Source organism: Lygodium microphyllum, chromosome 19 (assembly GCF_053477565.2).
Source record: "Lygodium microphyllum isolate KBCC chromosome 19, Lygodium_microphyllum_v1.1.10, whole genome shotgun sequence".
Taxonomy (NCBI): domain Eukaryota; kingdom Viridiplantae; phylum Streptophyta; class Polypodiopsida; order Schizaeales; family Lygodiaceae; genus Lygodium; species Lygodium microphyllum.
In genome coordinates, this window is record NC_141153.1 from 68,578,924 (window position 1) to 68,601,507 (window position 22,584).

The 22,584-nt window shown below is 43.8% G+C and overlaps 1 protein-coding gene across 2 annotated transcripts in view; it reads left to right on the forward strand.

Annotated features, from left to right (window-relative positions):
- LOC148019988 (syntaxin-43-like) overlaps positions 1 to 22,347 on the forward strand; it is a 44,487-nt gene extending 22,140 nt beyond the window's left edge. The window contains exons 2-8 of one of the 2 annotated variants that reach the window (XM_087700232.1): positions 19,577 to 19,856; positions 20,567 to 20,656; positions 20,740 to 20,814; positions 21,067 to 21,144; positions 21,222 to 21,287; positions 21,390 to 21,470; positions 21,578 to 22,347. In XM_087700232.1, coding sequence (XP_087556358.1) covers positions 19,577 to 19,856; positions 20,567 to 20,656; positions 20,740 to 20,814; positions 21,067 to 21,144; positions 21,222 to 21,287; positions 21,390 to 21,470; positions 21,578 to 21,685 — 778 coding nt within the window. In that variant the 3' untranslated portion in view covers positions 21,686 to 22,347. The remainder of the gene's footprint in view (positions 1 to 19,576; positions 19,857 to 20,566; positions 20,657 to 20,739; positions 20,815 to 21,066; positions 21,145 to 21,221; positions 21,288 to 21,389; positions 21,471 to 21,577) is intronic. The other variant, XM_087700234.1, reaches the window with a different exon arrangement.
- The last annotated feature ends 237 nt before the right edge of the window (positions 22,348 to 22,584 follow it).

Consider the following 22,584-nt stretch of genomic DNA (forward strand, 5'->3'; position numbering starts at 1 on the left):
GCTCGTACTTCATGTTGATCGTAGATGACTACAGCATGAAGACCTTGCGCTCCGACAAGGGTGGTGAATTTGTTTCTAATGAGTTTGCTCGTTTTTGTGCAGATAAAGGCATTCACCAGGAGTTTGCTAACACCAACACTCCTCAAGAATATGGCATTCTTGAACGGAAGAACCGAAGTGTGATCGAGATGGCGCGCACCATGATGGAGCACCGCCAGACACCTCATTTTTTGTGGGCCGAGATTGTGGCTACTGCAGTCCACATCCTTAACTGATCCCCCACTTCGGCCGTTGATGGGATGACACCTTTTGAGGCTACTTTGGGGCTAAGACCGATGTTTCTTATTTCAAGGTTTTTGGGTGTAATGCCTATGTTCACATTTCCAAGACTCATCATGATAAATTTGAAGCGGCTTTTCGAAGACAGGTGTTTGTTGGCTACAGCTCTTAGTCCCAAGGCTATCGCTTGTATGATCCCGTAAAGCGGGATATGTACACCAGTCGAGATGTGCGGTTCGTGGAGGTTCCGGCTATAGTAGCGGGTGAGGAGCATCCCGTTCTTGGAGATCCAGGGGAGAGTTGGGCTCCTGAGACAATTCCTTTGGAGCCAGTGCCTTTTGATTCTGATTCTGTTTCCGATACAAAGTCTACTGTTCCACCGGTCACCCCCGAGGAGTTACAACTGGTGGATATCCCAGAGTCTTCAGTTGATGGAGAGCGACGAGGAGAGGTCGGTCTCCTCCTCGTTGGGCCCATGACACACTCCGAGATTCAGGGATCGAGGGGGTCCCTGAGGAGTGGGGACCGCAGGATGGTCCGCGGCGGTCATGGAGGCACCGAGCACATTCTACGGAGCTTGTTTGCTCTAACTATTGTTTGATGACCCGTGTTATGCAGGATCGAGAGCCCACCTCTGTGAAGGAGGCTTTACAGTCCGCAACATGGAAGAAAGCTATGGAAGCCGAGTTGGAGGCTATTGAGAGGAATGGCACTTGGTGGTGCCCCGCCCCTCGCATAAGAAGGTGATTGGCGTCAAATGGGTCTTCAAGACCAAGTACCTTAGCGATGGTTCTTTGGACAAGCACAAGGTTCGCCTTGTTGCTAAAGGTTTTGCTCAGCGCCTCGGGATTGACTGTCATGATACTTTTGCCCCCACTGCTCGTATGGCGACTATTCGAGCTGTTTTTGCCTTGGCTGGCCATAGGAGATGGCCTGTCTACCAGTTGGATGTGAAGTTGGCCTTCCTCAGTGGTGATTTGGAGGAGGAGATCTATGTAGAGCAGCCTCCTGGCTTTGGATCTTCAGATGGGCAAGTCTACAAGTTAAAGAAGGCCTTGTATGGTCTCAAGCAGGCTTCGCGTGCATAGACCGAGAAGATTGACTCGTTCCTTCAGTCACAGTTGGGATATCGGCGTTCCAAGGCCGATCCGTAGCTTTATGTACACACTTTCGAGGCTGGTTGTGTGCTTTTTGTGTTGTATGTTGACGATTTGATTGTCAGAGGTGATCATGAACAGAAGGTCAAAGAGACGAAGGCAGCTTTACATCAGGCGTTCGAGATGACGGACTTGGGTCTACTCCACTTCTTCTTGGGCCATGAGATTTATCAGTCTCAGAGGGGGATTTTCATCTCTCAGCAGAGATATGTATAGGAGCTCTTGGTTTCTTTTGCGATGGAGGATTGTCGGACCATTTCTACTCCTATGGATCCGAACTGGAAGGCCACTTCACATTCAGATTCTCCCTTGGCGGATGCTTCCCGCTACCGTCAATTGATTGGATCATTGATTTGGCTCCTCAACACTCGTGTTGATCTTTGTTTTGCTGTTGGTCTCTTGGCGGGGTTCATGAGTGAACCTCAGACGGTGCATTGGCAGGCTGCTCAGCGGATACTTCGGTATTTGAGAGGGACCTCTGACTTAGGGATTCATTATCCAGCAGGCACAGGTGGTTCAAATCTTGTACTTGCAGGTTGGAGCGACTTGGATTGGGCTGGCGATCTGGACCACAGGCGGTCTACTACAGGCTATTGTTTTACCTTGGGTGCAGGTGTTATCTCATGGAGTAGCAAGAAGCAGCCCACGGTAGCCCTTTCGTCTACTGAGGCGGAGTATCGGGCCGCGTCTTCCACCACATGTGAGGCTGTGTGGCTTCGGAGATTGTTGGAGGAGCTTGGATGCCCCCAGACTTGTTCTACTTTTCTGCGATGTGACAATGAGAGTTGCATTGCCTTGGCACGGAATCCTGTTTTCCATGCCCGGACGAAGCACATAGAGATCCGGTACCACTTCATCAGGGAGAAGCTTCTGTATGAGACCATAGCTGTGGAGTATTGCAAGACGGAGGACAATCTTGCAGATTTGTTTACGAAGGCGCTTCCCCAGGCTCTACTTCGGAGACATGCCAGATCCCTCAGGCCTTTGCCTTGTCCAGGCTCTGAGAGGGGTGTTAGCGATCAGTCCCTGGCCAAGCAGGCAGCCACGTGGCAGTCTGGTCGGATTGTACCAGTTGGCCAGCCACGTGGCAGTCCAGTCGGACTGTACCAGTCGGCTGCATTTAATGCAGCCGACCTGTCATTTCTGATCACATTATTTTCGGCTATTTATAGCTGACATTCTGCACATTCTTCCACAGTTCTGTTTTGCAGATTTCAGGCTGGAGATTTGTGGAGACTGCAGAGTACTTCGAGGTGAATAGCACGTTGCATCGTCGAGGTGGAGACATGCAGTCCCGTGCACTGCGCCCGTGTACATATCTGCATATCTTTGTATACAGCACACTTTATACAGTAGATCTTCATCTTCCACTGTCTCTTTCTCTCTCTCTCTTCTCTCTGCGTTCACTCTCTCTCAGTCTTGGTCCCACGCTTCCGCATCGCTGCACTCTGACACCCCCACCCTCTCCTCCAGTGGTTCCCTTGTACCCCCCATCCCTTTTAGAGGGGGACGATCTCGGTGATGCGGCTGTGGATTTCCTAGCCCCTAGTGTTTTAGAGGGGACTTTCCAAGATCGTGAGGAGCTTCTTCATCGGCAACCTTCATCGACATTGGCATTCCTCTTGCCACCCCAGGATCCGTTTCTTCCTTGGCCTTCCGCCACATCAAGGATCTAAGAGGGGGTGTTAGCAGTCATGTTTGTCATGCCTTGTCATCTCCTGCGTGTGAGCCTCGGTCTGAGTCAAACGAGGACTTTAGGAGCTCTGACTTGTCTATCACTTGTTTTGATGGAGGAGGTAGCTCATTCTAGATCACTCAGTTTATTGCATTTCAGTGCATTTTCTCCTCCAATCGGGATTTTATGTGCATTTCCTGAGGTAGTTTCTACATTCTTTAGCCTGCCTCACCTGGCAGACATTGTTCACCCTTTCTGGGATTTTTCTAAGCATTTCTGGTATTTTTACCAGCATTAAATGCTGGTTTTGGACATATTTTTGCCCCCAATTTTCAGGTCGGCCAATTTTTGGGATTTTTGGCTATTTATAGCCATTTGCCACTTGGCAGCTAATTAGATTATCATCTTCCCTCCTTCCTTCACAGGTGCACACTCCGATTCCATCATCTTCCTCCGTCTTGGTTGCTGCCGTCATCATCAGCCTGATCTGGTGCCTTTACTAACGTTGTGGGTTGCGCGCAGGGACTGATTTGTCCTGTATTCAGCATTTGTTCCTTGTTCAGTGCAGGTTTCTTTTCTTATTCTCTTGCAAATTGTCTCTCTTTCTCTGTGTTCGAGTTCCTTCTTCTGTTGTGCACTATCACAAGATCTTGGTCTTCTTCACTATTATTTGGGTATCCAATTTGCCACCATCGAGGGAAGCATCATTATGACGCAGTCCGAGTATATTGGACAACGTTTTCAGCACTTCAATTTGAGGATTGCAAGCTTGTGTTTACTCCCTTGGAGCTTGATTTCAGATTTACTTTTGATGATGGTAGTGAATCCTTTGATACTATTGTATATCAACAAGCTATTGGATACTTGATTATTTATCTATGTCACACGAGGCCCAATATTTAGTTTGTTGTCTTCCAATTGAGCAAATATATGCACAACCCTTCAGTACTTCATTGGCAAACAGTGAAGCGTGTCTTTTGGTATCTTAAAGGCACGAGATCTTGGCCTTCTCAACAAGGCTGATTCTTCACTCTCTTTGCATGGATATTCTAACAATGATTGGGTCTTGGGCACATCTCTTGTTTCTTGGTTTAGCAAGAAACAAACTACAGTTGCTACTTTTAGTTGTGAAGTTGAGTATAGAGTAGTGTTCACAGCCACAATGGGTGTGTTTGGCTCCATAAGTTACTTGTAGATCTTCATGTGGACTAGACAGCTCCAACAATTATCTACACTAACAGCTAGAGTGCTTTGGCTATTGTGCAGAACCAAGTGTTTCATACCCGCACACGATATATAGAAGTTCATTACCATTATGTTTGTGAGCGGGATGTCAGTTGGAGAAACATAGTTGTCTTACATACCCACTGAAGACAACTTGGCAGATCTTTTCACAAAGGCTCTTCCTCGATCAAAGTTGTAGGCTTTTCGGCTAGCCTTGAACTTGATTCCATTTGTTCCATGATCTATCATTCTTTGTATTGTCATAGGTTGCTATATCCACTTGGATGAACTTGTGCAACCACAATGTTATATTTCTTTTTATTTTCTAGGATTGTGTCATTTTTCCTAGATCAATTTGCCCATTTCATGGAGGGTATTTAAAGGCCATCTTGTGGGCTACACGTTGATGCCCTTTGATCCATGATGTGGGCTTCCTAGGTATTTAAATCTTCATCAAATGCAGTTGTTGCCCCTAGTGTCCTAGGCACTAAGTGTCACTAGGGTTATGGTTTATTTTAGGGTTTTCTATGACGGCTAAGCCATTTGTTATAGATAGACACTTCATGCCTCATTAGCACATAAGTGTGGCATTATTTATTGTGATTGCCTTCGGTGTTTTATTCTCTCTCAACTCATTAATACATCATCTCTCTTCGTGGTTGAGTTATTGTGCATCAATTAATTCATTCTCTACCAATTAATCGCGTGAGTACTTCATGCCTGGGCCAACAAGAATATACAAACATGACTAAAAGACAATAACTTAGATAGTAATGCAATAAATGCAAACCCTAAATGCAAAACGCAAAACACAAAACACAAAAGCAGATAATAGAGAGAACTCTGAAGTGAATAATGAATGCTGTAAACGAAGGAAAGAATGTAGAAGAGGCCCAAGGGCAAAGCTGTCCAATAGTCGGTGACTCTTATGGAAGCAGGTGAGGGAGGAGGTGCCAATGTGTGTTGTCCATAGGAGACAGATCTGCAGTGTAGTAACCACTAGTTGGAATAGAGGCTGATGAAGAAAAGTGCTGAAAACACAAAAACGACCTATTGTAGATTCTAATAAAAATTAGGTTGATGTTAGAAATGGAAGGATAGTCGGTTGAAAACGAGAACACAGTAGTTTCTGGGGCCAGAACTGGTACACACACAATGTAACTGCCTGAACATGATTGTAGCTGATGATTGGCAGTAGTGGGATGTTGGGCAATAGTTGTAGATCATGTAGTAGTAGTTGCTAGGGGTTGGACAACTAGTGAAAGAGGGCTGAAACCTGCAAGACAAGGATGGTTCTAAATGGTGAGCAACTTGTCTATTTATAGATGTAGAAGGATCCTTCCAATTTAGGGTTTTGCATGTGGGAGAATAAACTCTCTAGCACTCCCCTTTAATGAAACTTTTGATTATTTGCAAGGCATTCCACACCATAGTAACTGGGGCATTGGACAAAGGGTACATGTCGTCTGCCAATGGTCTATCAAGACTACACAAGTGATGGTGCTCGTCGGCTGCCCAATGACCTACCAAGTCTTGCAAAGGCAAATGGAACCATATTGAATCTTTTTTTGTTTTTTGTTTTTTTTTGTTTTTTTTTGGATAAGAGAATAGATATGGCTTGTAACCATGCCTTGTGGTGAGAATGAGAAGGGATGGTTAGATATCCAACACATCATAAAATACACGAGCTAACCCAACCCCTCAAGTGCGTCAATGATGAGGGAAAGTATAATGAATGGTGGTGAGGTGGTGAAGAATTACCAGTGGAGACAGCTCAAGATCCACCCAGGTGTGCTTTGAGCAATGAGATGCATAGAGTAATGCTACATGATGAGATGTGAATGCAACAGTGTCACTTGAACAATGTTCTTTATGGGAAAATTGCTCACTTTCCAAGTACCCTTTACGATGAAATCATGCAATGCAAAGGAGAAGGTATAACAAGGGGAGAAGGCTAATGTCGAAGATAAGTACCAAAACCTGTAGAATACTATGAAAGAGTAGAAACCCCCTTTCAACCATGGATATTGAGGCCGAAGAAGAAAGAGGAGCCTGATGTCAGTCTTTATGTGGTGTCGAGAACCATGGTGATAGATGAAGATCAAGATGAAGCACCTTGACCGGAAGAGCAAGGTAGAGATTATTTCCATGATAGGATAAAGAGAGATGCGGCACAATCCACCTCGGGACGGGAACCTAGCATACTAGGAGAAGAGTAAATCTCCTAGAATGATGAAACCTTGAAAGGAATGATGTGTATCCCATGTCTCCATCTCAGGAAGGACCAATGCAAACTTGCATGTTAGTCCTATAGTGAAATACAAAACCTTGCAAGAGAGATCATAATCTGCAAAGCAAAGGTCAGTAGTGAGATGCTCCAAAGCAAAACAAGACAGAAAATAAGAGGTAAATGAAAAAACAATGCAATGAGGGTGCATGTGTAATGAGGACGTGAAAATTTGATGCTTTGCTTATGTTTAATTGACATTTGATTAAAGGATTAATCAAATGTGAAATTAAAAGATGCACATATGTTGCACATGTGAGGTGCAAGCTACTTTTTCACAGTTGAAGGCCAAAGGACCCTGTGAAAAAGATGGGTGTCAAAGGCAAAAGTTGTAACAAGTTACACTTGTTAGATTCTAGGTGAATTTTGGTGTCAGTTTATTCCTAGGACCATTAATTGGCCATTAAGTGTCAGTGGTGACACTAGGGACTAGGCATTAATTAATGGATTAATGCTTGTCCAAGGGTCAATTAATGCATGGGACCACTTTGGGTTGCAAATGGCCTAGCCAATTAATTTTTGGATGGGCAAGGTCAATTTTCTGGGCATGGATTTTAAGAGCCAGCCCATCCCGAATTGATTTGGGGCAGCATTTGGCCAGCCAAGGGTCAAATTGGAAAAGAAGTCCTGGGTGAATCAAGGGGAAAATGACCCAAAAGGCTTGCTGGTCATTTATGGCAGCAAGAGCAATTGGTTAGCAGGAGGAGATTGAAGAATCTCAAGTTGTACTCCTTCCAATTGAATGAAAGCTAAAGAAATACTGCAAGGGGCACCAATTTTGGGGCCGACAGGTTGTCTATTGTTCAAGAATGTTATGGTAAAGTATGTATTTCATTTTATGTGCATTTATTTATTATTGTAATTAACTCTTAAATCAGGTTGTCACCACCCATTCCAAGAAGGTAGGCTGGTTTCATGGTTCCATTGCCGGGACACATCAAATCTCTTGATTTGGTGGGCCCGAGGCACCTAATTGCAAGCCAAAGCTTTGTGCTAGTGTTGATCTTTGTGGTTAGTTGAGAAATTACAGCAAGATGTCTTTGTACAGTGGGATGCAATCAAGCAGTATGATGCCTCTCATGATTTACATTCACATGTGAAAGAAGGAAATGCAATGTCTGATCTTGGACAAGGCAGGAATCATGGAGAACATGCTGAAAATGTGGCTGAAGGCCAAGATGTTGGACCCTCAATGCAGAAAGAGGCTGATGATTAACAAGAGGAAATGGAATTCGATGATGCATTCAAGAATCGAATGAGGGCAGCAGCCAACATCTTTGCTGAATTGGCAAAAGATCCTCAGTTTACTCGGTTTTTGAACACTCCTACGAAGACAACAAGGGCAAGAAGAGAAAATCCTCTTCTAGAACTTCGGGATAGTCAGATGCACCAAAGAACAAGCCAAAGCCTTCTTAAGATGCTCATGGTCAAAAACAGTTGGTGCCAGTTGGGCAAGAAAAGCATATACAAGTTCATGATGTAAATTCTAATCCTATGGTTTTTGGATAGCAAGGTTTGCATGAGAATTTGGGGCAGCCAACTTACTTTGGTGGTAGCACAATTTTTCATGCTATGGTGGGTGAGCGACCAAATGTGGGAATGTATGGCACACCTCCCCATAATTTTCAGCAACCAATGCATGGCTTGCATAACCCAATGTACTCGGGTATGGCTCATGGAATGCATAATCTGATGTATGGTGGCATCATACCAGTATGATACCTGGTGTGCAAAATCACACATATGGGCAAGCATCGGTACCATGTTGTGCTTTTGGGGCTCAAGGAATAAGTGTTGGTCATGCAAATGCTCCGTTTAATGCTGGCTATCATGGAAATTGCCTCTACACTAGCAGATACACTATGCCTTTCATGTGAACTTGTTGAGGCCTTTTTATGCTGATGTGCCTAAGGATGTAGCTGTTGAAATTCAATCCAATGTAAAGGAGTTGAATGAGATATTGGTATTCGAACAGATTTTGGCACATAAAGAGAAAAGGTCAAAGGTAAAGCTTCCAAAAGCTATTGGGTGAAGTTTCATAACTGTTCACCAATGGATGCTAAATGGATGGAAGAGGATGACTTGGTAGACCATCCTCAGTTGTTGCAGCTTTACCTTGATTCCTTTCACTTAGAGCCGACTTTGGATCGGGCTCTTTCAGGTTCAGCAGGGCAAGGATCAAGAGTACCACTTGATACTCAAGGGGGAGGTAGCACTTCCACTCATCCAGGAATGGACCGCTCTCGTGTATAGTGGATCTCGGATGTATTCAGCATGCATCCAAGGTACTGTGCTGACGGTATGTCTGCCATGAGGTCACTATTCAGTGTACTAGTCACTGTGGTATGTATGCAGATGGGTATGGTTTTCACTGCAGCTCTGAAACTGTACGTTTGCATCAAGTTATGATCATGAGAGACTGATTACCGAGTTCTAGTTTTCAATGTATGATCATTAGTTTCAGTGGTATTCAGCTGGTTCTATGGACAGTAGCATGTGTACTGAATGCCATTGACAATTCAGCCATGGTTTCGGCTCGGTTTATGCTTTACTATGGTTGTGTAGTTAGCACTGTTGAGAAACAAGAGTTTGGGATGCATCCGATGAGTTTCTAGCAACAGTTCTGGACTATTGTTGAGCTTTATGCTGGCTGGAAATTTTCAGCAAATGGTGGGCATATGAGATAGTTAGCCAGCAGTGGCCAATGTTGTGTTGACTATGATGCCTTGTGAAAATTCTAGTGCAATATTGTTTGCTTTGACACATTACAGTGCAATCGAGGACGATTGTAAGGATTTCAAGGGGGCGATCTATCACGAGGACGTGAAAATTTGATGCTTTGCTTATGTTTAATTGACATTTGATTAAAGGATTAATCAAATGTGCAATTAAAAGATGCACGTGTTGCACATGTGAGGTGCAAGCTACTTTTTCACAATTGAAGGCCGAAGGACCCTGTGAAAAAGATGGGTGTCAAAGGCAAAAGTTGTAACAAGTTACACTTGTTAGATTCTATAGGCATTAATTAATGGATCAATGCTTGTCCAAGGGTCAATTAATGCATGGGACCACTTTGGGTTGCAAATGGCCTAGCCAATTAATTTTTGGATAGGCAAGGTCAATTTTCTGGGTATGGATTAAGAGTTGAATTAATTTTCAGAATTAATTAATTCTGAAAATTAATTAATTGATTGGAAATTGCTGAAAATGGATTAAGAAAGCTGCCACTTGGCAAAACTTTCCCATGCAAGTGGGAAAAAGGCTAAATACGGCTTTAGGGAGAGGGAAATCTCGTTTTTTCATTTTGGAGCTGTTGGGAAGAAGTGTTGGACTGTTGCTGCTAGCTTTTGGGGCCATTTCCCAGCCATTGGAGACCATTTTGGTGATGGAGATTGCATATTCTTGACCTTGGAAAGCTGGGAATTGCTGTTGATGCACTTTCTTCTGAAGATCACAGCCTCTGATGCTCCTATTGTTGTTGGTGCATCAGTTTGGGGCTGGTACAGCAGGGCAGCAACTAATTTTGATTAGTTCTTCGTGACAAATCTCAAAATTTTCTCTCTTTACAGCATTCTCTCATCTCCTTCAGTCTATGCTCAGCCATTCTCAGCCATTTGGAGGAGATTTTAGCCATTTTTGGTGGGCTGATCTATAATTTCTGCAGTAAACCCTAATTTACAACAAAAATTAGGGTTCAACAGCCACCTTGGGATCCATGCCAGAGATTGAAGGCTCAAGGGACTGAAATCAACAACTGATAATTGAAGATTATCAAGGGATTTCAGGAGCCAGCCCATCCTGAATTGATTTGGGGCAGCATTTGGCCAGCCAAGGGTCAAATTGGAGAAGAAGTCGTGAGTGAATCGAGGGGCAAATAACCCAAAAGGCTTGCTTGTCATTTATGACAGCAAGAGCAATTGGTTAGTAGGAGGAGATTGAATAATCTCAAGTTGTACTCCTTCCGATTGAATGAAAGCTAAAGAAATACTGCAAGGGGCGCCAATTTTGGAGCCAACAGGGTGTCTACTGTCCAAGAATGTTATGGTAAAGTGTGTATTTCATTTTATGTGCATTTATTTATTGTTGTAATTAACTCTTAAATCAGGTTGCCACCACCCATTTCAAGAAGAAAGGCTGTTTTTAGCATGTATGAGTGAATGCAATGGAAGACTAAAGAAAGAAAGACTAAGGATGTGGCCACCATTAGTTATGCCCATCAACAGATTGTTCTCTATGTGACATGGTGGAGAAGCAGTTCTAGATGGAGGTGTAGAGATTGACCTAGGAATATATGCAACGAGTGCAAAAAATGAGGAGCTAGTAGACCAATCAGCTAATCCTGTAGGAGTCTTGAAAGATATAGGTTATTAAGGCTGTTTTCATGCCAAATGTCCAACGGCCCCTAGGGTAGGAGTAGATGGGGCAACAACGAGAGGCATAGCCCCATTGGACTGTCTAGCAGGAGCGGAGGCAATTACAGCAGTCTACTAAGGTTTCTTAGGAGGAAGACCCTGGGCCTTGGCATGACACTCATTCACATGGATCGATCTTTGACAGTGTGTGCAAAACCTATTTTTCTTAGGGAGTTGTTGCCAGATGGATTTTGGTTCTTTGTTTCCATCAGAGGAAGGGGTGTCACCCTTGTTTTGGCTTGCCTTCGCATCTTGTGAGTTTTTGCCACTATTAGTTTTCCCTTGGGAAGAAGAGGCAGCCAGAGTCCTCTTAGAATAAGAGTATGTGGAGGACTTCTTGCGGACTTGATTGCATGGCCACGCGTGATGCAAGAATTGACACTCAAACTCATAGAAGGTCAGCAATCAGGGCAACGAGAAGATGCGCTGAATGAAGTGGAAGTATTTTTTAGATAGTCTATTCAAAAGAATGTACCTTGATCATCATTTGACTTCGGTGAACCAGTAGTGGTAAACTCAGCGAGTAACCACCGATATTTACCAAACTTGGCTTTCAGATCATCCCCTCCTTAATGGAAAACTCTTGAAGCTCAAAGTCAAGATTGATACGACAAGTGTTATCTTGTGCCACATAGTGGTCAATGAGATGACTCCTATTCTTAGATGCGAGGGGAAAATATTGTAGTTGAGAGTGGAACTCAAGAAACAACCCTTGCATTAACTCAACATTGATTGTGGTAGTGCGTGCTCTCCATTGATGTACGTGAGCAGGATGAGGTAGTCGAGGATCTAGCATAGGCTCTAGACCAACAACTCGATCCCAAAGAGCTTGAGATTCAAGCACTTGTTGCATGAAGTTTGACCAAGTGGTAAAATTAAACTCATTAAAGCAAGTCTTATCCTTAAAGGCATTCTTGACCGTAGTAATAGGAGTGGCAGTGTTGTAGGATAGGAAAGATTGGTAGGTTGGGTAAGGTGGAGGAGTGGAGGGCACTCAAGAATTAATCCTAGAGTGCTCACCATGCATGCATGAAGTGCGCACATTGGATCCAAAAGTGAGAATAGATTGACAAGGCATGGGCATGGTGACCTCATGAGTACCCCATGTAGGAGAAATAGGGACACATGGGGTAGAGGATGGGAATCCTTGCGTGGGATTGACCCATGGAGCGTGTGACGGTGTACCATAAGCAGAGGATGGAAATCCCCATGTCTGGAAGGTCGATGGATGCGGAGGTGAGTGAGTGGGGGTATTGAGGGGGATGCCCATAACAATCATCCCAAGGTGGAAAGAAGTGCTCACGTGTGGATGTGGAAGGCACATAGTTAAAGGGTGGCATTCTCCCCTCCTAACGATGTGCCATGGGGCAAAGAGGTAGTAAAGTGAGAGTAGGTAGAATATGATGCGGGGAAAGGGAGAGTGCTAGGAGCGGAGATGGAGGATCCAACTCTTAGGGTACTAGATGTAGAAGTGGGGTGCAATCCAAGGTTTTGGAATGAAGAAGGTGTAAGCTTGCTTGCTTTAGTCATGCCACTCTGTCATCTCCTGGTTGTGAGCTCTTGTTAGAGTTTGACGGAGACATGGGAGCTTTGGCAACTTAGTGTGCGTTTCTCCCATTTTAGGCACATTTCTTGTGTATTCTCTTAGTCTGCCAGGAGGTTTCCACCTTTGGTCAGTGTTAGACTGCTCCACGATTGATGGTTATTTTTGTCATTATTTTTTCCATTTTTTTCATTAGTTGGCTAGGTTTGGAGAGTGTTGGCTACTTATAGCCATCTCATTGATCAGTCTCTCACTTTTGTGGGTTATCTTCAGCACCTCTCCGACACTCTCCATCATTGGTGCTGCTTTGATCATCTCAGCCTGATTTGGTGTCTCACTGATGCTCCGGGCTGTGTGCAAGGACTGGTCAGTCCTCATCATTGTATTTAGCATTCTACTTCAATTAGTGCAGTATTTCTTCCTTCATCTTTTGTTTCCTTCTCTCTCTCTCTCTTTGTGCTTGTGTTTCTTCTTTCGTTGCGCACCCTCACATGGTATCGGAGCCTAATTGAGAGCACGGAGGTGAGATCCTTTGCAGAGGAGTTGTCCAAACCATCAAACAGAGCCGTTAGCCCTTGCATTTGCTGCAAATGCAGCATTCTGTGGAGGCATCACCTTTTTTGGTGGCAACATTTGTGTTTTGCTGCAAACGCAGCTAGAAGAGGCGACAAAGGCCTACAAGAGGAGATGATACCATTTAGAAGGAGGTGACATCATCTGGTGAGGCGGCGGCAGCTTTTCCTCTCTCTCTCTCTCTCAGGCGACAGTCCTTGTGTGTAGGCGGCACATTCCATTATTTGTCTTGTGTTGCAGCTTTTAGGATGATTGCAGATTCGGAAGATGTCTTATTAGTTTCAAGGCTTTGATGACTTATATGAGGAGCTTATCTCACACCACTCGTCTGAGCGGAGATGTGATTATCGGGAGTTTCGTGATTACCAACAATGGGAGGAGTCTCCTTGAACTCATCCTTCTTCTAATCATCTATCACAATGGGCCCCATCTAAAGTGAAGGTCTCATTTGAAGTGAAGATGCCTTCCTTGATATCCTCTATTTAGGTGCCTATTCTCCCTTCTATACCCAAAGAAGACAAACTGGATGGCTCCAACTATCCCTTGTGGTCTTGGAAGGTGGAGTGTATGCTTGGCACCTTTGATCTTTTGGAGCTCATTTCTTCACCTAAGGAGGATACAACTCATAGGCTTTCTATGGAGCATGCTACCTTATGGGATTGGCTCAATTCTCGAGCCAAAACTTCTCTCTTTATGAGTACGCTGGACTCTGTTTTTGTGCATGTTCACAGGTTGAAGATTGCGGTGGAAGTGTGGAGCAAGCTTGTGTCTTTGTATCAACACAAGACGTTTGCCCACAAGATCTCCCTTGAGAAGAAGCTGCGGATGCTTAGTCTTGATGTCTCTCCTTCTATGAAAAAGCACATCATGAAAATGGAGGATATGAGAGGCGAGCTTGCCTCTCTTGGACGGAAGATCTCTTTTAAGGATATGGTTGTGACTCTCTTGACTCAGTTGCCCTCTCCCTGGTTTGATGTCTTCTACACTAGCCTTATCACCTCGAGAACTCGCGAGAGACTTTTATGGGAGGAGCTTTCACTACTTGTCTTGGAGTATGACGAGCGACTCAGAGGGGTGGCATCTAGTGGTTTTGGCTCCACCAAGGCATTTACAATGTGTACAAGAGGAGGGAAGAAGCAGGAGGAGGAGGAGGAGATCAAGGAGAAGAATGAAGAGGACAAGAAGGATTCGAAGGAGAAGAAGCCCAAGTGTCCACATTGTGGGAAGGGCACTCATCTCGAGGAGAATTATTGGTAGAAGTACCCCCATTTGAAGACAAAGGAGAAGGATTTGAAGGCGACGCCTGCTAGAACATAATCTATCTTTTTGCATATACTTGCCGAGGAGGATACGACTCTTACTTTTCCTTGCCAGGAGAAGCCTTGGCTCACGGATAGTGGCGCTTCTTCTCATATGACCTACATACAAGATTGACTTCAGGATTTGAGATCTAGAGGGGGCACTGTCACCATTGGTGACAACTCTATAGTTCCAGTTCTTGGAATGGGAGCCATTCCTCTATTACTAGACAAACAGTCTTCTTTTGTTAGAGTTCTTTATGTTCCGGAGCTGGGGTTCAACCTCTTATTTGTTTATGGTCTTCACCAGAGATGCAGTGACTGTGGAGGATGAGTCTATGGGAGTGGCTCTTTGGACCGATACATAGAAAGATGGACTTTACACGTTCACAGTCTTGGCCGCGAGGACTTCCACAAGCTTGGGCTGCTTTGGCATGCTCGGTATGGTCATTTAAACATGGATGCGATTTGACAGCTTCTCGGAGGAAGATGGTGGAGGGCCTTCTTGATTTTGCCTCCTATTCACACCCTTTTCACTAGTTGCTTGAGGAGCAAACAGTATTGGCAACCACATCCCCAGGTTGCCACATGATGGGCTTCTTCACTGCTTGAGTTGGTTCACATTGACCTTTATGGCCCTATGGGCACGGCCTTCCTTTGGAAGGCCAAGTATTTGATGCTAATTGTTGATGACTTTAGTCGTTATGTGTGGCCTTATTTTTTGGAGTACAAAGAGTGATGTGTACTCTTGCTTCTGTGAGTGGAAGGTGTTTGTGGAGACATAAACAACTTCCATGGTGGCGAGTTTACTTCTAACCTCTTTTTTGAGTTTTGAAGGGATCACGGGATTGGGGTGAAGTACTCCCATTCAAACACACCATTTGAGAATGGTGTGGTAGAGAGGGCGAATCGGACCATGTTGGAGGTGGCGCGATCCATGTTGGAGCATAGGGGCCTCCCACATTCCCTTTGGGGTGAGGCTATGGCTACATTCACATCATGACCCCCTACGAGGCTCTCTTTGGGAAGAAGCCTTATGTGTCCCATTCTCATATCTTTGGATGCGAGGCATATGTCCATGTGGACAAGAATAAGAGGCTGATGAAGCTTGACTCAAAGTCACGGAAGCTTATCTTTGTGGGATATAGCACGACCACGAAGGGCTATTGGCTTTACGACCCATCCACATGGAAGATTAAGGTGAGTTGAGATGTGATCTTTGATGAGGTTGCGGTCTCTGACGATCCGGTTGATGGTTCTTGCGTAGGTGATCCCTCATCCTTGCCTGACTCTCCCCCACCCTCAGTTCCTCTTCTTCTTTCCAAGTTCCCTATTAGCATCCCTCCCTCTTCATTGGCTCCTCCCCCTTTCTTACTCCTCCATCTACCCTTGCTTCCTTTCCATCCCTGACGGATGCTTCTTCACCGAGTATTTCCATCCCTCTAGCCTCCTCTCCGAAGTCTTGTAGGGGGTTCTTTATCGTTAGGATGGGAGCCTTCCTAGATCAGGAGGATGTCCCTTCACTTTAGGAGGGGGAGTCCCTTTCTTCGACGGGTGCATTATAGGTATCGGGGACTTTCTTGTCTCCCTTGCAACAGGATGAGCCTCTCCACATTCCTTTGTGGTATCGATGGCTTATGTAGGATTTTGGTGTTTCTCACTTTCTTGCTATCCCTTCAAGTCCATATAAATCAGCTCGCTTATAGGCCCAGTGAGATAGTTCACTCTGTGTGAACTATACTTATATGTCACAGATTCTTCAGGATAGAGAGCCTACTATAGTAAATGAGGCTCTTGCACAGGATGTTTGGAGGCAGGCTATACAGGCTAAGCTTGATTCTATCAAGCGCAATGAGACTTGGGAGTTGGTTTTGCGACCTTGGAAGCGGAAGGTGATTGGTGTGAAGTGGTTCTTTAAGACCAAATATCTTGGAGATGGTTCGTTGGACAAGCACAAAGTCAAGCTTGTTGCCAATGGTTTTGCACAACGTGTAGGATTGGACTATTTTGAGACTTTTGCACCTACAGCTTAGATGTCTACTATTCGGGCTTTCATGGCTATCGCTGCCCATAATCATTGGCCTATTTACTAGATGGATGTCAAGTCCGCTTTCTTGAATGGTGTCCTCGAGGAGGAGATTTATGTTTCCCAGGCTCTAGGTTTTCTTGTGCAGGGGAAGGAGGACCATGTCTACAAGTTCCAGAAAGCCCTTTTTTATGGCCTGAAGCAAGCTCCCAGGCTTGGTACTAGAGGATTGGTTCTTCTTATAGAGTGGCTTCCATTAATTAGTATATGACCCCAACCTTTGCACGGTTGCAGGTGACAGTTGTGTTCTGATTATTTTGTATGTGGATGATCTTATCATCATTGTGAGCTCTACATAGGAGGTTGATTGGACATGGGGGATTTTGAGACAGAAGCTTGACATGACGGATCTTAGGATCCTTCACTTCTTTCTTGGATTGGAGATCTATTAGATGGCACATGGCATTTTTATTTCCCAGCATAGGTACATCTCCGAGTTTCTTTCAGTGCTTGATTTGGCCGAGTATCGGTCTCTTTCTTGCCCCATGGACCTTGAGTCCAAGCTTGTGGCAGCAGGAGATTCCCTTATTGATGCTAGCCATTATAGGTGCTTTTTTGGCTCTTCGATCTGGCTTATTCATACTTGGCCATGCATCTCTTTTGTGGTGGCTTTCTTGTCTTCTTTTATGAAGACTCCTACCCAAGATCATTGGAGAGTGACTTTGCACATTCTTCGGTATTTATAGGGGACTCGATCCTACGGGATCATGTATGGAGAGGGGGTTACTCTTTTTGGTTGGAGTGACTCTGATTGGGCAGTTAATGTGGATTTGAGATGGTCCACTATTGGTTATACTCTCTCCTTTGGATCGGGAGCTATCTCTTGGAGTAGTAAGAATCAGCCTACTGTGGCTCTTTCTTCTGCAGAGGCTAAGTATCGTGCCCTTTGTTCTACCGCCATGGAGGCAGTTTGGCTCCATTGTATGATGGTGGAGATTGACTTTCCTTAGACAGGACCTACGGAGCTGTGCGTGGACAACGCGAGTGCCCTTGCTCTGGTGAAACCTAAGATTGGGCTTGGCTGAGATGAAGAAGATAGGTCTCTAGTCATCTCAAGTGTTGTATGTTCTGCATGTTCCCAGAGGTGGCGAGTCTCACTAGTTGGTCTGAATATAGTAGCAAAGCTAGGAGGAGGGGTGTAAACTCAACTATATGTGATGTGCATTTACACTTCAAACTCCTCTTTTGTCATGTGACTAAAGTTTGGAACAAGAGAAGAAAAAGAATATGAAGGTGATGGCGGGGTGTTATTTTCCTTGTTGATTCCATAATACCTCCTCAAGGCCTCCAATGATGGAGAAGCCTGATAAGACATTGTGGGATCTTAAGAAGAAGATGTATGAGACATCAGGAATCAATTTCGTATCGTTCTTGTACCTCGCACAAAACCAAGCCTCCACAATATTCACAAGATACTCTTTACAAGAGCACTGGCTCTAATACAATATACCATGTGAAGATATGCTAGGGTTTGTGAAGAGAAAACATAGAATGTACAAACATGACTAAAACACAATAACTTGGATAGTAACGCAATAAATGCAAAACCTAAACCCTAAACGCAAAAGGCAAAACACAGAACACAAAAATGCATACAAACAGAGAATAGAGAGAATTCTAAAGTGAATGAATGAATGCAATAAATGAAGGAAAGAATGTAAAAGATGCTCAAGGGTAGAGCTGTCCAACAGCCGGTTGCTCTTGTGGGAGCGGGCTAAGGGAGATATCAATGTGTTTCGTCCCACTAGAGATGGATCCTGAGTGCAGTAACCACCAGTTAGAGAAGAGGTTAATGAAGAAAAGTGCTGAAAACACAAAAACAACCTGTAGTAGATGCAAACACAAATTAGGTGATGTTGGAAATGGAAGGGTAGCAAGCTGGAAACTGGAATGCAGCAGTTTTTGGGGCTAGAATTGGTAAACATAGCAATGTAACTGGCTGAAGATGATGTCAACTGATCATTAGCAACAATGGGAGGCTGGGCGACAGTTGTAGATAACATAGCAGTAATTGCCAGGGGTTGGACAGGTAGTGGAAGAGGGCTGATGGCTGAAACATGCAAGACAAGGATGAGGCTGAATGGTGGGCAGGCTATCTATTTATAGATGCAGAAGGATCCTCCCAAATTAAGGTTTTGCATGTGGGACATAGTAACTCTATAGAATCACTCCCTATTTAATGAAACTTTTGGTAATTTGTGTGTTTTGGGGCTGTTTTCAAGAGCTAATCAATACGGAAGGAATTTTTAGCTCAACAAGCCCATGCTGAGATGGAAATACGAGAGGAAGAAGGTGATTTCCCATAGAGCCAGCTTTGCTGCTGGAGTCCCTTCAAATATGACCAGCCTTTTGCCTGGCTGGGTTCACACATTTTTTGTGACAGCTTCACGATTGCTGCCGGTGCTACCATCATCTTGTCTGGTCCATGTACAGTCCATACACTCCACCAAGGCATTGACCTCTCCTTGCCCATTGCATTGATGTCTGACTATTCTCACTGGACTGTACAAATCTTGTCATCACTTAAGCACATACATCATGGTCCCATCTTTGTATCTACAACACCTGCTCATTCAGGTGACTAACCACAAGTCCCTTTTACAGCGGATCACTTTCTCTCAGTTCTAGCTATTCTGGATATTGTGCGCCTCTTTGTATGCTGGCATGCTGTAGCTACAGTCATTCCTCCATGTCTGTTGTTGTAGCGAGTTGGTTGCCTGTGCAGCCTGTTTTAGCCAGGGCCCACCTGAAAAGTGAAAGGATTGTGCGTGGGTTGCCATTTGTGAATTAAAAATTTTAATCAATGATACTAAAGCCACCACCACCACCACAGTCCACCTCTCAATGTGTGATGTAGTGTGTCGGTGAGCTAAAAAAGGATGGAAATACATGGAAGTTGAGAAACAACAGTAATACTAGGATTTAGATACAATCAAGTACCTTAATATCAACATTAATCTATACTTTTGATTCATAACGTCAATTTGATTTTCTTAACCTGGCTTGAGTTTTGACAAATTTTAGCTTCCTACGTTGCTGTAGGGCAGGGGCTGTCACTGTGGGTCTACCACCAGCCTGGGTAGATATCTCGGAGGAAATATCAAATGACATGCAGCGGGCTCGCACAAAGATGAATGAATTAGTGAAAGCCCATGCCAAGGCTCTGAGGCCTACATTTGGTGACAGCAAGGAAGAACAGCGGACCATAGAATCGTTAACACAAGAAGTCACACGTCTGTTAAAAAAATGTGAGCAGAATCTTCAGCGGCTTTCTGCTGGTAAAGGACCCAGTGAGGATGCAAATCTCAGAAAGAATGTACAAGTGAGTACTTTGACATGAATGAATTTTAATGAAGTAATAAAAAAAAAAACATTCTTTTTCAGTTCTTAACTGTGACTTCTTGGCTAAGAAAGTGCACGAGGCTTGGACCAGCCTGGTGATGAGAATTAAACTTCTGTCTTCAGGTGTTATGCCATGGCTTTCACTTAAAATCCATAGCTACTTATAGCTTGTGGTATATTGCTTGTTTGTTCCTACTGTGAATCTCTTGGAAATCTATCAGAGATATTCATTAAGAATGTGAATAACTGTGGAGAGATTAGGTCATGAAGCCTCTATACCATAAGGGAAATGTGAAGCAGGCAGTGCAACTGTGTTGTAGGTCATTTTTTTGAGTAGGTTTAATGCAACCATTGTTCCTAAATTTTTAAATCTTGGGGCCCTATTAAAATGTTCAGTGCGGCCTAGCTTTTTAGCAGTGGACACAGCAATGATACTGTATGTTCTCACACAAGTAGCTGAAGAAGACATTGTGTTTCTGTAGTGGTTATGGAGATCTTTTGAAAATAATATCTGGCCTTCTCCAAGAGCTTTGTAAGTTGCTCTTGGTTGATGTTATAGAAGCAAGAAATGCACATAGATGAATAGGACCAGTGTGCCTAATGCGGTAAGATGTTTTTACCATTTCTGTTTACCTTATTCCTTGTTGTTTGTTAGTAATCTATTCTCTTTCTGTATCTTCTGGAAAACAGAGATCATTGGCCACTAATCTCCAGTCTTTGTCAATGGAATTTCGAAAGCAGCAGAAGGGCTACTTAGAACGTTTACGACAGCAACAGGATGTATGAACAAATAATATGTTTCTTTAGCTGTGCTGCGCATAATTACTGTATTTTCAATGTTCTTATCACATCCTTATTTGCAGTTTCCAGCGGGAGCTGATATTGGTATGAATCTCAGTGATCAGACATCAATCAGTATTGATGACGATGATGATCTGGTATCGTATCTTATTATTGAATTTGTGTAACTTCAGCAGTGGTATACATATTTGTCTACTAGTGCAAATGAATAAGCATACTTGTCTCCTAGTGCACTGGTTACATATTTGTCTAGTAGTGCATGTGGTTAAGCATACTTTAATGGATGACATCTTTGGTTGTGGAAGTGCAAATAGACTGTTTCGGGCTCGCTAGGCAGCTAGCCCATACATGGCTTCTTCTATTTGTTCCTGAGAAAGTTGTATTTGCAGGGCTTTAGCAGGCAGCAAATGTCTCGTGTCAAGAAAGCTGAGACTCTTACAGCTGAAAGAGAGAAAGAAATTCATCAGGTAAGCAGATTAGACTGCCTAATGCTGCAATTTTATGGTGCCATAGATTTTGCTCACAGCTTCCTGTTGTGTTACAGATAGTGGAATCGGTAAATGATTTAGCGCAAATAATGAAAGATCTCTCTGTGCTCGTGATAGATCAGGTACATGAAATATTTTAAATGCAGTCATTAACAGGGTTTTGTATTAGTATTTTTTGCTTGTTAACAAAAAGCAGCAGTATGATATCTGTCATCTGCTTTCAGGGAACCATTGTTGATCGTATTGATTATAACATACAAAATGTGGCTGCCTCAGTGGAGGAGGGAGTGAAACAACTCGAAAGGGTAGGTTGAAGAATTTGCAAAGCCAGCTGCTTTATTTGGTAGCTCTGTTTTACATGCACTTCAAACATTCCCTACAACTGAGAATAATGTTACTGGTGGTTTTGCAGGCTGAAAAGACTCAGAAGAAAGGGGGCATGGTGTTGTGTGTGATGATTCTTATCTGTCTTTGCCTTTTCATGATTTTTGTACTTATCATCAAGTGGATTATTCTGTAGTCGTTCGCAGTCTATTACTTCGCCTCACGCATCAGTTTCAAAGTCTGGCAGTTTTAGGACTGCTAGAGCAAGCCTGTCACATGGGGCTTATAACGAGCTTTCACAACCAACTCTGGAGATGGTTGATAGACTTGGCTCTGTTCCAGATGCAGTGATTCATTGAGAAGAACATCAAGAATAATGACAGCATCTTGTATGGAGTAAGCATAATCTTACAAAAATGGTGCTGACATTTGTGGGTCATGTCTGACCAGCGAGTAGCAATTTTTGCACAAGATTGTTACAGGTTCTGCTGATACGTATTTCTAGCAAAGCCAGCAGATTTGGCTGCTCATATCAGCTACTGGGAAGGGCCTAGCAAATTCATTCAAAGCATGAGTTTTGAGTAGAGAGTTGACTAAAAGGTCACATACGGAGGCTTAAAGGTCCTGGCAGTCTGCTTCTCCAAAATTTTTCCACAAATGTGTATAATCAAAATATTTCTAAGACCTCATTTTCCTTCTTCAACCTCCCCAATTTTGTAAGATCGTTTGGACGAGATTGCCATATGCTGAGTGCCTTGGATCATCTATAAGTTGAATGCAATGTATGAGTGGTTGGTCCTCCTAGACATCTGCATCTCTCAAGCTAAATGAAATGTATAATTGGGTGGTCCTTCTAGACATCTGAATGTCTCAAAAGTTACAAACCCAGCACTGTATTTACTGGACAGGTGAGGCTATGAAGGTAGCAGGTGTGCAGTTTTTAATGATTGGTCTATTTTGTAAGATCGTTTGGACGAGATTGCCATATGCGGAGTGCCTTGGATCATCTATAAGTTGAATGCAATGTATGAGTGGTTGGTCCTCCTAGACATCTGCATCTCTCAAGCTAAATGAAATGTATGATTGGGTGGTCCT